This window comes from Poromitra crassiceps, assembly GCF_964638095.1.
Source record: "Poromitra crassiceps genome assembly, chromosome: 15".
NCBI classification, from domain to species: domain Eukaryota; kingdom Metazoa; phylum Chordata; class Actinopteri; order Beryciformes; family Melamphaidae; genus Poromitra; species Poromitra crassiceps.
In genome coordinates this window covers 11719470-11735652 of record NC_139634.1, presented here as the reverse complement: position 1 = coordinate 11735652, position 16183 = coordinate 11719470, and the positions used below count along the sequence as shown (strand labels likewise).

The 16183-nt window shown below is 41.4% G+C and overlaps 1 protein-coding gene across 1 annotated transcript; it reads left to right on the top strand.

Annotated features, from left to right (window-relative positions):
• Window positions 1–663: 663 nt before the first annotated feature.
• Window positions 664–16086, top strand: aga (aspartylglucosaminidase). The gene is made up of 9 exons (XM_083651502.1): window positions 664–926; window positions 2672–2825; window positions 4396–4508; window positions 7149–7261; window positions 11064–11172; window positions 12099–12174; window positions 12464–12571; window positions 14589–14722; window positions 15573–16086. The coding sequence occupies exons 1-9, from the start codon at window positions 797–799 to the stop codon at window positions 15671–15673; spliced, it is 1038 nt and encodes a 345-aa protein (XP_083507628.1). The 5' UTR covers window positions 664–796; the 3' UTR covers window positions 15674–16086.
• Window positions 16087–16183: the final 97 nt, after the last annotated feature.

Genomic DNA, 16183 nt, shown 5'->3' with positions numbered 1-16183 from the left:
TCGTCAGGTAATGAACTGCATTCCTTAACAATGCATGGACATGTCACACTACAAACCCAAACAGTTTTCCGAGGGCATACATACATTCACACAACATACTAGACAATATCAAACGTTACCATGAGGGATAAATACCTGTAAAAGGGGGATATGGTGTGGAAAGAATAAATGATGCTGCTTTCCCAGATCAAAGTGTATTTTTGTCTGAAGGGCGGAAGCAGTGCGACCCACAATATCCCTCTTAGCGCCTAGGCGCCGCCTGCTGGTACCCTCCAGTAATTACTACTGTTTGTGAAATTTGTGTAGCACCTTATTTATACAGTCCATGTGTAGCACTCATATATTGTTGATTACAGGACAGTATGTTATAGAAAATTCAGAATTGCCCACCCACAGTTTGCACAAATGAACAGCTGCTGCCGCCACTTGGGGGAGCGGAAAAAAGTGGAAAAGCTTCCTATGTAACTTTTGCATTGATTAAATTTAGTTATCAAAGATCCAGGGTGCCATAATAATAAGAAACACCACAGATTTTATTCTTACATTTATCTGCGATTGGTATTTGACGTACTGTCCCTTTAATGAGGAGCCCGCCCACTGAGCATGTGACAGACCCACAACAAGGAAGTTTAAATCTGCTTCAAGTCAACCTCAACGCTCATGAAACTACACAGCATTTCTCTACAGTGAATTATTTTTGCATTTATTAATAGCCTACTCTATTGGCAGACTTTATAGGTGCTCAAGTGGCGTGGAAAAGAGCGATGAAAGCGACACAACTATTTACAGCCCTGTAATGTTGTTCCAGCAGCATCCCAGGACAATGCGTACACCACTAACGTTACTTATGTTGCTATTCGCCTTTGGACATGCATCGTTACCTCTCGTTATCAATACGTGGCCATTCAAGGATGCAACGGCTGCAGGTAGGCCCATAGTTAACATGAACAATGTGTGGAACTATGAATGGAATAACTATAGGGTTCCAATCATGTACCACATCCATTGACTGTACAGTATTTAATATAATCAGCTGATTTCACCCTCCTCTCTGGTTGAAGGTGAGGTAATTAGTGAACTGTTAGGCTAATGTACTGTAGTGCATTCTAATGTCAGATCACTCTCCATGTTTACAAGAGGTTAATGCATAAGGCAGGCTGAAGCAATGACTGATTTATTACAGCGGTCATACATCTCATTGTCTGATTCATGCAGAAGCTTTCATTAAACTTATATCACAGCTTTTCCCTGACGCAGGCATTACAATTAAAAAGTAGCCTGTTATTTGTGGATATAGCTATTTAAAAAGTAGTGAGCTACTTATATTGGTCAGTCTATCCAAATGCGTTTCTTCCTCTGGGGCTGTACAGTACAAGCAGCTGCTGAGCTGAGCTGAGCTGACAACAAACTAATCTCTTGTGAGAGGCATAATTCATATTCCAAGTGAAAATGATAGAGATGCTGAGGTTGATTTCCAAGAATAAACAACTGATTTATAGTTGAAGTGGATGTCGTTTTCAGTAGTTGCCTGCTGAGAATAGAAGCTTACTCAGCTCAACAGGACTGCCTGCAACGGACAATAATTTTCATTTCTATAATTGATTAATCCAGTGATTATTTTTTAATTGATCGATTAATCATTTAGTCTATAATATGTCACAAATAATGACAAATGCTCATCAGAGCCCAAAATGATGTCTTAATAAATGCCTAAAACAACAATCAAACGCTTATCAAAAAGATGTATGTATGGTATGTAAAGCCCTTTGAGATTTGCTTGTAATAAAGAGTTATATAAATAACCAAGACTAGACTGGACTAGGCTATTATAATCTGAATTTATTTTCTGTTCATCGACTAATCAATTAATTAAGTGACTAATTGTCTCAGCACCACACACTAAAATAGATCTGAGAATGTGGTTGCCACCAGTTGGTAGTTTGATCCCTCTGTACACTGAAGGGATCTGTGACCAAATGTTAGTTGGCACACACTCTGAGTTTTAATTTATTATTCACTGTGAGAAATCTCTTTTGATTGGCATGTGGCTTGTCTTAGTGTGTTGCAGTACAGCATGATGCATTTCCATACATACACTACTTATTCTAACAGAATTTAAAAGGATACTTTACAGGAAATTACAGTATGCGATCGCTTTGAAGTTACAAATGTATATTCGCAGTGGTTCCCAACCTTTTTACACCAAGTACCACCTGAGAAAGTAGTTGGCTCTCCAAGTACCACCATATGACCGACGTTAAAATACAGTCTATTCAGCTATGCACAGTTCACGCAGGAGGCAAATTTATTCCAAATAACAGTATTTATTGTAAACAAACAATAAATCGTTGCTGCTCTCCTCTACTACAGCTCTTTTACGATTCCCTCCCATTTTGATCCACTTTAGCGTCCCTCCTCGTCTTTGAAGAAATGGTAAATATGCCTGGATTTATCTACAGTAGTGCTTTTTGCAAGTCTGACGACCACTCAGTGCGTTTACAGTATGTCTACATTGACATTCACCCATTCACGCTCACATGTAGGAATGTTGCTCAGTACTTTTTCATGTCTGGCTCATCAGTGTATGTACAGCATGTGTTTCAGTGTGTCTGGCTCCTCAGTGTATGTACAGCATGTGTTTCAGTGCGTTGTCTTATGTTGTCCACCGCAGCATGGAGTGTCCTGCAGTCAGGCGGCTCGGTGTTGGATGCGGTGGAGAAAGGCTGCGCCCGCTGTCAGGCGGACCAGTGCGATGGCAGCGTGGGCTATGGCGGAAATCCAGACGAGGCTGGAGAAAGCACACTGGATGCCATGATCATGGATGGGTAAGCCTCATCCAAAACACATGTGCATGAGCTGGATGGAAGGGAGTGTTGTCTGTCCGCCATCCAAATAAACTGGGCTGTTGCCACCAGCAGAACAGGAAATATAGTAAAGATACAGAATGCAATAAAGCCGCAGTCATTGCGGCCGCATGGTACCGGCTCGACTCACTTTTAGTAGTACCGCTTGGTTTTCCACTGCAGAGATAGTACCCCTTCAATGTGCCCGCCCCCCCACACCTGGTCATAGCGACGCTGCATAGGACACAATCGCACAGACAATCTGATGATTTGAATCACCAAGTGATTCACTCTTTTTTCTTTTCTTTTTTCTTTCAATATTTTGTTTTAATTTTTCTATAGAACAAAACAAAACAGACAGGCTCAGACACAAGAAAAAAAGAAACATACAACATAATGAACATTCAACATTACAATGGTGCTACCAGCCACGTAAGGTGCTTATGTGCTTGCAGGCGATGTACTTGGGATCTCCTGCAAGGGGTCTATAGGAAACCAGCCGGGCGAGTCACCCCGTCACCCCTAACCTCATCGAGGCAGGCTAAAAACGGGTCCCATATAGTTAGACATTTTCTAAGTGAGTTGGTTCTCAGGGAACCTGAGTCTCTCCATCCGTATAACAGAGAGCATGTCCATCAACCACAATTGGAAAGAGGGTGAAGAGGGGGACTTCCATTCCTTAAGAATGAGCTGTAACTGTGTCTGAAAATACATCCAGAGGAAAAATGGAAATAGTATTTATGCTATGTCACCATGTAACAGACTAGTAGGTGACAGATGTCCCGGCACACACGGTTTAAGAAAAAATATCTTATTTATTGTGGGCAAGCAATAACAGACTTCCATGGCTATTTATCATAAATTCTTTATCACAAAGAGAGGGAACAAATCATTCCCACCTCATGTGAGTGGATAAACCTCTGTTATGATATTGAGGAAAGTGTATTGAAATGAGTTGTTTCCATTATGCCCGTCTGATTCGATACGTCACAGTTCATATCAATATACTTGGTACTTGGATAGAATCCTAGATAACTCTGGACAACTGGCTAATTCACATATTGATGCTAAATCAGAGCTGGTCATAACACGTGCTGCACAATGGTCAAATACATTTCTACACAGTTGAAAAGGATTTTTTTTACAAGACATCTGTTGAATAGGATATCAAAGTGTATTAGTCAGATCCTGTTCTATTCTCTGAAAATAAGCCATTAGACACGCCTAAAGCCTATGCTAGATGTTGATTGCTTTCATCTTTTTCCAGGAAGATTCACAGTTGATCTAAACTCCATTCCACGCCAGTTATTCCATCAAGTTGACTATAAATATAAAACTGTCACTGCTAGCCGACGCAAACTTAGATTTCTTGAGCTACAAAAGTGATATAGCAGACTTGTGTAGGAGGAGACAAGCTCTATTGATGTTATTGCACTTCCTGTCACAGATATAAAACGTTAAAGGTCGTAGTTATAGATGACACACTTCTCCTTGCTAATAGTGTTTGGGGAACTCGGCAGATGTATTCATTCCGTGTGTTTTCTGTGAGCAGTGATAAGATGGAGGTGGGTGCAGTTGCAGACCTGAGAAGAATCAAGAACGCCATTGGAGTAGCGAGAGCTGTGATGGAGCGCACCGATCACACACTCCTAGTGGGCGAGTCAGGTATGGCAGGAATACTGTTTATAGCCGTGAAGAAGGAAGGCGGGGATCAACCCATAAAAAAGAGAACGGAAAGCAGCACACTCATCATCTGATCCCAGGCTACCATTTCTTTTGAACCAGTGTTTTCATCAGTTATTCGTTCAAAAGAAATGCTATCTACAGCACAGGCACAATTGGCCGTGTCTGCGGGTGGGAAGCCAGATTGAAGGGTAATGTGTCCTGGTCGCAGGCTTGAGAAATGACTGATTACATGTAATCTGGGAACTGTAATCAGGATACAAAAAAAGGTAACTGTAATCCCTTAGAGAAAAAAAGATGTACAGTAATCAAGATTACAGTTACATTTAGTAACAAATTGGGATTATCAGCAGGATTACAATTTAAAATACATTTATTGTATACTTATCCAAGTGGCTGTGCGCTGTACTGTAAATATTGTCTACTTTATGTTTGGTGCAAAAAAACAAAAAAACAAACGCTTTGCTCTTAAAAAGGACCAGTGCACCCACAAAAAATTAATCACTAGAAACCAGATAATATCAATGCACTGTAATTGGAAGATTAAAATATTATTATTGCATTATTATTATTATTATTACATTGTATTGTATTGTGATACTTGGATTATGTTACTGATTAAAATTTTTAACAGGTAATTAGTAATTGTATCAGATTACATTTTTAAAGTAACCCTCCCACCCCTGCCTGGTCGCTGCACTAGTGCCTCCGCTGGTCGGTCGGGGCGCCTGTTCGAGGGGGAGGGGAACTGGGGGGAATAGGGCGATCCTCCCACGGCCTACATCCTGCCAGTGAAACTCCTCGCTGCCAGGTGAAAAGAAGCGACTGCACATGTATAACAATGTAATAGCTTGTAGTTGCTAATTATTCTTTCAACACACGTAGATACAGTATATGCACAATATATACTGTACATCAATTCAAAGTGCTGACCAACAGTGACCTTACAATTCCTTTTAGAGTTCTGTTTTAAATCCAGTTGTATAGAGCCAAATTATTCCAAGTCTGAATGGAATGAAATGAAATAAGATTTTGCGCAGCTGTGCCTTTAAATGTAGAGGTGGCTAACCTTTCTATTGTGCCAGGAGTTCAGTTTCCTGATTTGACTTTACATCGCCAAAAACCCAGCGATCTGAGTGCCACACACACACACACACACACACACACACACACACACAAACACACACACACACACACACACACACACACACACACAGCAGCCAGTGGACACCGGCCCTAATCCTTCTCAAAACGGCAAGCTGGCGTCGCAGCTTATCACAAATTACATGCTTGTTAAAGGGATACCTTAAAGGGATACATTGACATTTGAATGTGAATGAGTTCTCCTCTTCACCAGAACACTCTCGTCACATTAGAGGGAAAACATTTTAGGCACATAATATCTACGGCAGCAGAATAAGCTTAAACGCAGAGATCTGACAATTATAAGACACCAAAAAGGGAATGGCTCAGTATCATTTGCTTCTATTCAGCCAAATCTAAAGCAGCACTACTGTGCCAATTGTAAAGTCACTGTTGTTCAGCAGTTTGCTTGTATAGACGGTTTTAACTTGACAACAATAACAACCGTCACAACCCACCTGAATATCCGGTTTACTTCCTGTATACATAGCTGAGTGCAGGCTGATATTCGGCTGATATTAAATGTTAACATTAGGCCGTGTCTCCGACAGACACAGTAACAACGTAGCCTATTTCGGTCTTTATGTCTTGTAGTAGTTAGTAGTAGTAGTTGTTGTTGTTGATAGTTGCCATAACAACCAACCCTGTCGGAAAGACGTGCACACACTGGGTAGTAGGAAGCGTTGTTGTCTGGTGCGGAGCTAGCTTGAGAGGCTAATAAAAGCTACCTACATGTTACAGAGTAAGCTGACTATCAGTACGTTATTGCACGCATAGGCCTATATTTACATTTAAACGTATAGCAAAAATAAACAAGGCTATGTCAGTGTTTTCCCCTGAACAGCTGAGAAAGTCGACACTGTAGTTAGCACTGTGAAGCTGATACAATTCAGGTGGTGGTAATGCAACATTTAAGGATGCCAACTGCCATAAAACATGTATGTGCACACATGCTGTATAAAGCAATTACCGGTACCCAACTCTTTACAATAAGGGTGCATTAATTAAGGGTTAGTTAATGCTTAATAAGCCTTAATAATTAACAGCCATTAACACCATTATAGTCTCGGCTCTCCCCAGATGGGGGTCAGAGGGTGGAGCAGTGACCGGGCCAGCAGGCGGGAGGGAAATGGGGCAAGTACAATTGTGGAGAAAATGGGGGGAAATCAGAAAGAAAAAAACACCATTAAACACTAGACACATAAGTTGTAACGTGTTACCCAAAACACAAACTTATCCTAGGAATGTAATACTGTCCTCCTTCACAAGCCTATATGAAATGAGAGCACCTCCTTAACCCATTGATACCTGATGCAGCATTTGTGTGTACGCGGTTCGCGGTCTTAAAGGGATACACACACAAATGAGGGATATACACGCAAATGCTGCATCAGGTATCAATGGGTTAACCTGTCTTCTGTAACAAGATGGACCTAGAGTGTGTCAATTGACCTGCTAGTATTCTCTCTGTCTTTATAGCTTCGCTGTTTGCTGAAAACATGGGCTTCGTTGCAGAAGACCTGACTACCAACAAATCTATGAACATGTTCTCACAGTGGCTGAAGGGCAACTGCCAACCGAATTATCGAAAGGTGTGTGTGTGTTTTCTCCCCCTTCACTTATTTTGTTCTGTGGCTACGGGCGTCGGGCGTGCATCTTATCAAAGATTAATATATATATATATATATATATATATATATATATATATATATATATATATATATATATATATATATATATATATATATTTTTTTTTTTTTTTTTTTTTTCACATTTTAAATTTTTATAGAACACAAACAAGACAAAACAGACAAACAGGCTCAGACACAGGGGAAAGAAATGAAAAACAAAACAAAAACAAAAAATATAATCAACATTACAAAGTGGTGCCGCCAGTCACCTAAGGTGCTTATGTTCTTGTAAACGACATACTGTACCTGGGATCTCACTCAAGGGGTCTATGGGAAGCCAGCCGGGTGAGTCACCCGTCATCAAAAATTAATATTAAGTGGAGAAATTGACAGTACGGTAGTTAATAAAAACTCTCATAAAAATGTACTGAATCAGATTGATTTTCTATTTATTTATTTTTAATTTAACCTTTATGTATCCCGGGAACTAAGGTATGCCTGTTTTTTTGTTTTTTTTTGTTTTGATCAGTTACACCATTACAGACATTCATGCCTGGGAGCGGTTGCAGACCTGAGAAGAATCAATAACACTAGACTTAAGTAGTTGTGGATTTTCCCAGTTAGCACAGGGACTCAAGTTTGCAAGCTTCTGTCACCAGTCGTCCTTGAGCCTTTTAGTCCTACCTCTGCCACAGAATCACTTTATATTGTCAGGTACAATAAACGCACGGGGATTTGTCTCGATGGTGTTCGTGCAGAGACGTACACTATAGACACCTTTCAATTTGACAGACAATACTGACACATGATGCAGACCATGCGAGACATCATAGATAATAGACGTACAGTGTCACAGGCAGATTCCACCTTGAAAGTTTGCGGTCGCGTTACGGTCACTCTAGTGAATGCTTGTGTTTCCCACCAGACGCGCCGCTTCGAGTTGCGTCAAGCAGCACAGAGCAGATCGAGCTGGGCAGGAAGTCAATTTAAAAAATAAACACCACGTGCACACTCGCGATCGTAGTATATCACAAGAAGGAGAAGAAATGCAAGTGTTCTCCTCCTGCTACTGGCGCTGTATGTGAAATATCTTACTAATATAATAGGGCGGCAGGGGAGCGCGGCGACCCACACAAACACAATCCATCAATTGAGCATGCTCAAAACGCCACCCTCTTATAGTAGTACCACGGATGATGTCATGGATATAGAGGGTATGCACTATGCACACCCACTGGAACACGCCCCCTCAATCGGGAATGAGTGTCAAAATGAGTGTCAAGTTCCTCCCTGAGCAGCAGGTGTCAGTTACCTAGGCTGATTACTGCATTCAAGCTCAGTCTTGCTGTGACTCAGTGGGCGTGACCCCACAGTGACTTCTGCCTCTGTGACATCACATGCATACTCTCTATTGTGACATCATCATTGATCACAACTCCTTCTCTGCAGAAGCACGTGGTGCATCGTCAGATCGTCTCCACCCTAGAAATGAGCACGCAAAATATCTAGTCGAAATAATTATGAGGATGAATGTGTTTTTAACAACTACGGTAATAAAACACAGCCACAAATATTTGATCCATGTCGTTCATTATTAGATTGAACTGTCTGCTACCAGCACAACAAAGCAGGAAATCTCTCTCTTGTCCCCTCTCTCTCTCCTGCCGTCTCGCTCTTCTGCTCTCCTGACACAGCTCAACGTGTCTCTGCCACTCTGTTCATAAATACAATTAAAACAGAGAAACAAAGACACTATTGAACTACACAGTCGAGTTTGGAAGAAGCACAAAAACCAAGGATAAATGCCCAAATCAGCAAGTCAAAAAAACTCAGCCAGACAAAACGCTCTGCTCCTGAGACGCTGCCAGTGGAGGACGGAACAAAACTGGATCGGAACCAGAACGCGGCGTGGATATTGTCAGTGGAATCCAAGCGTCAGTCTCAATATATGGATTCAATATCGATGTACATTTCTACTAAAATGAGAGCAACAGTCACCAATCACCATCCTTAACGAGAGAATCAAATGAGATTCACAGCTGTGCTCCATTTAAATTAGCAGGAATGTGTAATTATTCAAGTAAGTAGTAGAGAAGGAGCCAGCACTCAACGATGTCCTTTTGAGGGCTTTTATTCCTGTTGCAACGTACGCGTTTCAGCAGTAGCCTTCGTCAACGCTGACGAAGGCTACTGCTGAAACGCGTAGGAATAAAAACCCTCAAAAGGACATCGTTGAGTGCTGGCTCCTACTTACTTGAAACTCTTGTGCCTTGCACCTAAAACTTTATTTATCCGGTGAGTGTGCGGGCTGATAGCTCCCCAGCTATATCTGCTTTGATGTGTAATTATTCCCCTTTTACCTTGTAAAGCAATTAGTCACCTGAAAGACTTTGTTTTTTTAAATGTCAAATTGTTGCCGAGGTCACTGGAGAGGAACTTCACCCGTGTTCTAATTGAAGGTAAAGTATTCAAGGGTATTACCTTCACATTCATAAGATATAGAATCAAACAAGCATCACTTTATGAATAAGGCACCAACGCTTTGATAAAACAGGCGTGTTGATCCCAACTTGCTGTTATTGATGGAATGATGAAAGCCCTGTAGAAATGCAATGAATGCAGACAGCCTCAGTCAGGTTTGCTCGAAAGGCCTTTCAGCCATATCTGAACAAAAAGGCAAGGTTTTGTGACTGCTGTATTAGAACTCATAGTTTAAAATGTTTCAACCTTAAAATTTGAAAATAAAATATTGAAAGAAAGAAAAAACTTTTCAACCTTAATTCCGGTTCCCTTTAACATCAAAGGAGGGAAAGGCGAGTGAATGAACCTTTCACATCTCCCAGCAGGGACAGTAGAGGGTGGCACAGTCAGGCACACAGGGCAGAGAAGATGCCTGAGGTGGAGACAGGGAAACCTTTTATCCCCCCCCCCCTCAATTACAGCTCATTTACATATACAGGTAGGTACAAGATGGTTTCTCCAACTACTTGGCCACCACATTCACAAGACTCATTGCATTTAACATCCATTGTGATGGTTTTACGAGTCTGGAAGCAGGATTTTGACTAGATTATACAAAGATTAAGAGATGCCCTGCCCATCAAAAATATCATCTGAATCGGAGGTTTTCAAAGTGGGAGGCGGGCCTCCCCAGGGGAGCTCCAAACAGTTTCAGGGGAGGCTGTGAAAAAAGATTACATTAGTTATCAAAAGGAGATCACATTAGAATAGCCTGAATGTGTGTGATTTGGTCAAAGAGATTAAAGATGCCTTCAGACAGACCTGTTTTCTATGTATTTGGTGTAGTCTTGAAGTAAGTCAAACAGCAATATCAGGCTATCTTGACTCAATTGTCGAGTGTCTATGGGATCAAATAATATAACCATGATCCCATAGGCATCCAGGAATTGAGCGAAGCGAGTGCCTTTTTCCAAGCTTTGTCTGGGGGGAGGCCCACAGTCTCAGACTTTGAAAACCCTTGATCTGAATAAAGGACATCTTTGCTTTCCTATATACGTATTTGACATAATCCAAACTGCCACCTCCTCTGTCGTTTATTGCGGTGTTTGCGTGGCAACAGCATTAAATGCCAAAGCACTCGGTGACAATAGTTTTCGTTTCATCGGATTGCGTGAGAATTAATGCGACTGTCTCTAGATCAACATTTGTCTTGGCTGCTGTGCTCAGCCGTGACATTAATGAAGTCCCAGGAGAATGGCACCAGGCGAGCAGTGATTCTGAGATGTTCTCTTGCTGTCAACAGAACGTGTTTCCAGATCCTCTCAAGTTCTGTGGACCCTACAAGCCCAGGGCCACACTGACAGCGAGCCGGAGAGCACCACGCATCGATATACACTCCCATGACACCATAGGTAGGTTTTTAGGAATGAACAGAAATATTGTACACAGGCGTCCGGATAGTGCAGCAGCAGTAGATTCCCTGCCTACCAACGTGAGGGTCGTAGGTTCGAGCCCCCGTGTTACCTCTGGCTTGGTGGGGGCGTCCATACATGTACAGGCACAATTGGCCGTGTCTGCGGGTGGGAAACAGGATTAGTGGTTAGCGATTAGGGCGGGGGTATAATCCCAGGCAGTTAGATGAATCTGAACTACCAGGTTGCTCCCTCCATAAATAAAATGCTGTTACGAGGCCTTGCAACATGACAATAATGAAAATGCATTGCTGCCAAATAAAACAAAATGTCAGCAAATGACAAACATGAATGTGAGCCTTAAAGGAACACTCCGCCCATTTTCAACCAGCTTTGTATCATTAGAACATCAGTAGTATATCAGAAAACTGTAAACGGTTTTGAAGTCTGTCATTTAATTTGACAGTTATTGAGTGTTAAAGTGTGGACCAGTGACATCACTGGTCCACACTAACTCAAATTAATAACTCATTAACTCAAATCAACTGTCAATAACTGTCAAACTATTCATCATTCATCTAGTTTGAGTTATTGAGAGTTGATTTGAGTTAATGAGTTATTCATTTGAGTTAGTGTGGACCAGTGATGTCACTGGTCAACACTTTAACACTCAATAACTGTCAAATTAAATGACAGACTTCAAAACCGTTTAGTTTTCTGATATACTACTGATGTTCTAATGATACAAAGCTGGTTGAAAATGGGCGGAGTGTTCCTTTAAATACTCCCCATATGGAAATTCTCTTTTCGCGTGCACAGGGTCATCGACGGAACAGAACAGCACCCATCGAGAAGACAGGGATTCAGCGTTTTGGTTAAGGACATTCACGTTATACTCATTAGTTTGTAAATTGTCGTTGCACCAGGAATGATTGCTATGGATGAAGATGGTCATGTGGCAGCAGGTACATCAACCAATGGAGCCAATCATAAAGTTCCAGGGTAAGTAGTAAGTACGTCACGTCGATTTCATTCACAAAACAAGCAGCTGTCACAGTTTGTGACAACACTGTTTTTAATGAGTCAAAAAATATGGGAGCTTTGTAGGGAGCCTAATGGATAAGGGGACAGCAGTGTTTAAAGCACAAAAGATTTAGCTCTTTCAGAAACTTGGCTAACTGAAGAATCAGCATCTCTTCGTTGTAACTTATTGTACGTTTATTTTTTGTTTAATTTAGTCTCTTTATTTTATTTATTTATTTTTGGGGGGGGTTGTGTTCCCGTCCTGCAGTCGTGTTGGGGACTCTCCTCTTGCTGGAGCAGGGGCGTATGCAGACAGCTCAGCCGGCGCTGCCGCGGCTACTGGTGATGGGGACATCATGATGCGTTTCCTGCCCAGGTACCATCACGATGAAAGAGCTTCAAGAAGCAGTTTGAGCTTATTCTCAACCTGGGCCTTGTTTTCTTCATTTTTGCCATCATGGCGATTGGTTGTGTTGAAAATGTCATTACTTCACTGTAGAGAGCTCATGCCCCCAGGTTGCTGGCTGCTGTCCATTTCTCATATTCACCTTACTATTGGACAAAACCCGCGGATTTGCCAAAAGCTTCGTTTTCAAGAATGTGGAAAAGTGCTTATTTTTATTTTTAAAATCATTCACTGGGGATTTAATAGATTCCAACAGCTCAATGCAACACAAAGCTAACAATATAAGATTTCAATTCAACTGGCAAAAACACAAACATATTTTTCATCAATCGTATTGTAATTCCTTGCACACCCGTTTTATTCAGCAGAGTATATCCAGAATATTGTGAGTTCAAAAATGTCTTCCACACCAAAACAATGTGTGTGTTCACACATTGTCTAGGCATGGAAGACACTGGTGAAGATAGGTGTTGTAATAATATTTGTATGAGGATGGTTTCCTATCTTGGCTATTCATCAACCTGAACTCATAACAATGGTGCATTAGAAATTCCACAGCCAGATGCTTTGGCTGGGTAGTAAATGTACTGTATTCCTCCCTGCACCCTAACCAGGGTGCATCTCACCCCACACTTTGCCCCACCCTTAATATTAATAATCATATAATACTAGGGCTTTTGCTTGACAGAGGCACCTTTATTATTATGCTTAAAGCTGCAGAAAATATTGACATCTGCGATACCTGTGTTTTGAAGCAGCCTATTTCTGCTGTGAGCCTCTAGATGCGAGCGTAGCAGTGCCATTATACTGAGAGGACGTATGATTATCGTCCCCCAAAATGTCATTTGTACATTCCACACAAGACTTTAGATCGCACTAAAGCTTCGGTTTGTTTCCAGGCTTGGGGGAAATGTGGCAGTCTCCAAATTTATTTGTCCAGGATAGTTTGCTGAGCAGACACACTCTCCATCTCTCTCCTGCACACATTCATACAAATTACACGCTATCACACCTGGGGGCTGACTGTTCCTACTGGGGTTTTGTGGAATAGCTTCACTGGAGCAATTGGGAGTTCAGTTTTCTCAAGGGGACCTTGTTAGTAGTTGTTGACAGAGACGAGTTCACTCTCCCTGCTCAAGAGTTTCCCCACCAATCCAGGGATTTGAACTAATGACCTGACCTCATGGGCCTACACGCCTGCCCTGGAAGTGCTACTGTCACCCCATAGTAGCAACAGACTAGCGATGGGCCATTTCAGAAATACATGGGCCATGTTCGTTGGCATGAGCAGTAGTGCTGAAACATATTGGAAACTTAAATAAAAGTGATTTTGTTAAATACAAAAAAAAAAAAAATTAAATAATAAAAAATTAAATCAGCTCTAGTGACCAGTGAGAAAACGTTATCCTGCAGATCCCGAACCGTCCCTTAAAGATAATCTCCTGTTAGAAGTATTAACCGAGGAACAGGGTTCCTACACATTTTCCATTTTAAAATCCGACTTTTCCAGAACTCAATTTTTAAACACTGCAGATTTGTCACTCACCATTTCATGTCTGACCTTAGGCTAATGGAGTTAATGGCACATACAGTGTCTGTGAGGAGCAAGCAATTTGCATTGTGGTGATGGTGAATTGCTAGCTTACTTATTATTATTATTAGCTTATTACTCATTTCTTCTTCAAGAGCAGTCAAATCCACAACTGTGGCGTGGGCGTGGCTTCGAAGGTCTGGAGCCAGGCTAGTGAATCGCTACAATTTCTCACCATTTCCTGACTTTGCATACTTGACAAGACCCGGGAAGTCACTCATATCTTTCCGGACATGCTTGTGAACCCTGGAGTGGGGCTGTGAATAATGCCATGTTCTATCATATTTAATCAGTGTTTATTGCCCTGACGTGTAAGCACATCCCCATTGTCTGTCTTCATCTTGGTTGGTGGCCTTTGACTTGAGGCTCATGTTCTGCATGTCATCCTGCCAACAGTTACTTGGCTGTGGAGCTGATGAGGGCCGGGGCAGATCCCTCGGCAGCCTGCAAGACGGCCATTTTCAGAATCAAGAGGCATTACCCATTTTTCTTTGGAGCTGTCATCTGCGCAAACACAACAGGCCATTATGGTGAGTGTTTTGGATTCACAAATACAAACTGTGCATTTTCTGCCAAAGATGCTGAGATTATGTATGTATGTTTATGAAAAATTAAACAAAGGTCTGGAGCCACAGGGCCAAAGGTTTGAAGCCAGTAAAAGCTAAACTTATCAACTTGATGACCAAAATCCTAAGACTATTAGACCCCATTTACACCGTGGTATTAAAATGCGATCTGTGCTTTTACCTGGTTAAATAACGGATATCGATTGATACGTTTCTGGATAAGGAAAAATGCATGTTATTGCAAGGTGTAAAGTGCCATGAGGTCTCAGCCAGGTGTAGATGCCATCTCTACAGTGCATTTGCATGTGTGAGCAAGTAGCGCCCCTGAGGAGAAACGTCATATCTCACTATTAAGTTTGTCGTCTACTCAGCCTCGCCGACGCACTCGATCATGATGGCCGTCTGTCTGGCAGTCATCGCTCATTCCCTTCATCCACAGCAGCTGGAGCAGCAGCCACAGCAGCTGCAAAGTCTGCAAACACCGCTGCAGCAAAAAACATCCTTCGCCGTTTGTGTTGCCTCAGATGAGCGGTTGCAAAAAAAAGGCCCTCAAATAAAAGTAAATTCAGGCTGTTCAGTATCATGACTGTTACTGAACACCTCCCCAATGCAAAAATGAGAATACAATACAGACAAAACCCACAAACTCATAGGCTAAATACCAGTTGTAATGGAAGAGACCATACTGATCATTATCCGGATACAGATCACATTTTCATACCAGGCGTAATTAGAGACTTAATGAGAAGGGAATGATGTATTTTGGTTCTCCAGCTGACTCATATAGGAGTCAAATGTTATTTTTCTTCTTTAGGTGCAGCCTGTAACAAACTCCCTGGCTTCTCCCAGTTCCCCTACATGGTGTCGGACTCCCACTCAGATGCACCACTCCTGAAATCTGTGGACTGCTTTTAAATGGCTTTAACAATACCACCATATGGTTGAAATCAATACCATGATAATCATGGTATTATTTTCTCAATATCAATATCATATGGTTCACGTATGCAAAATCACAATCAAATTCATGTTTCATCTCACTGAACTGAATGTTTGGTGTGATGTCAAACAAAACACATTTTTCAAATAATATTCCTACCATACCTCATTTTGAGTTTTAAGTCAAATCTGCTTGTCAACAATTTAGACAGCAGAAATGTGTGCCACAATATTAAAATATCTTATAGGATTCCACTGAAAGACGATAAACGATCATATTGAATTATCGCCCAGCCCTACTTTGTAGTAGTATTGATTATGTTAATTGATACTATTGTGTGCTTCTCTATTGTATAAATTAATTATCAGTCTTCATACTGTATTTTTATTGCCTTTTATTGGTTCCAATTTCTTAATAAATTTGAATGATCAAGCCAAGACTACCATTGGAATTTTAATTGATACTGCTCTCACTGACATGTTTAG

Bases quoted from the DNA above. Each gene is read 5' to 3' on its own strand.
- aga (XM_083651502.1), top strand. From the start codon at position 797: ATGTTGTTCCAGCAGCATCCCAGGACAATGCGTACACCACTAACGTTA. The intron at 2,826-4,395 runs GTAAGCCTCATC...TTCTGTGAGCAG, and splicing joins GATGCCATGATCATGGATGG to TGATAAGATGGAGGTGGGTG. The intron at 11,173-12,098 runs GTAGGTTTTTAG...TCGTTGCACCAG, and splicing joins ACACTCCCATGACACCATAG to GAATGATTGCTATGGATGAA.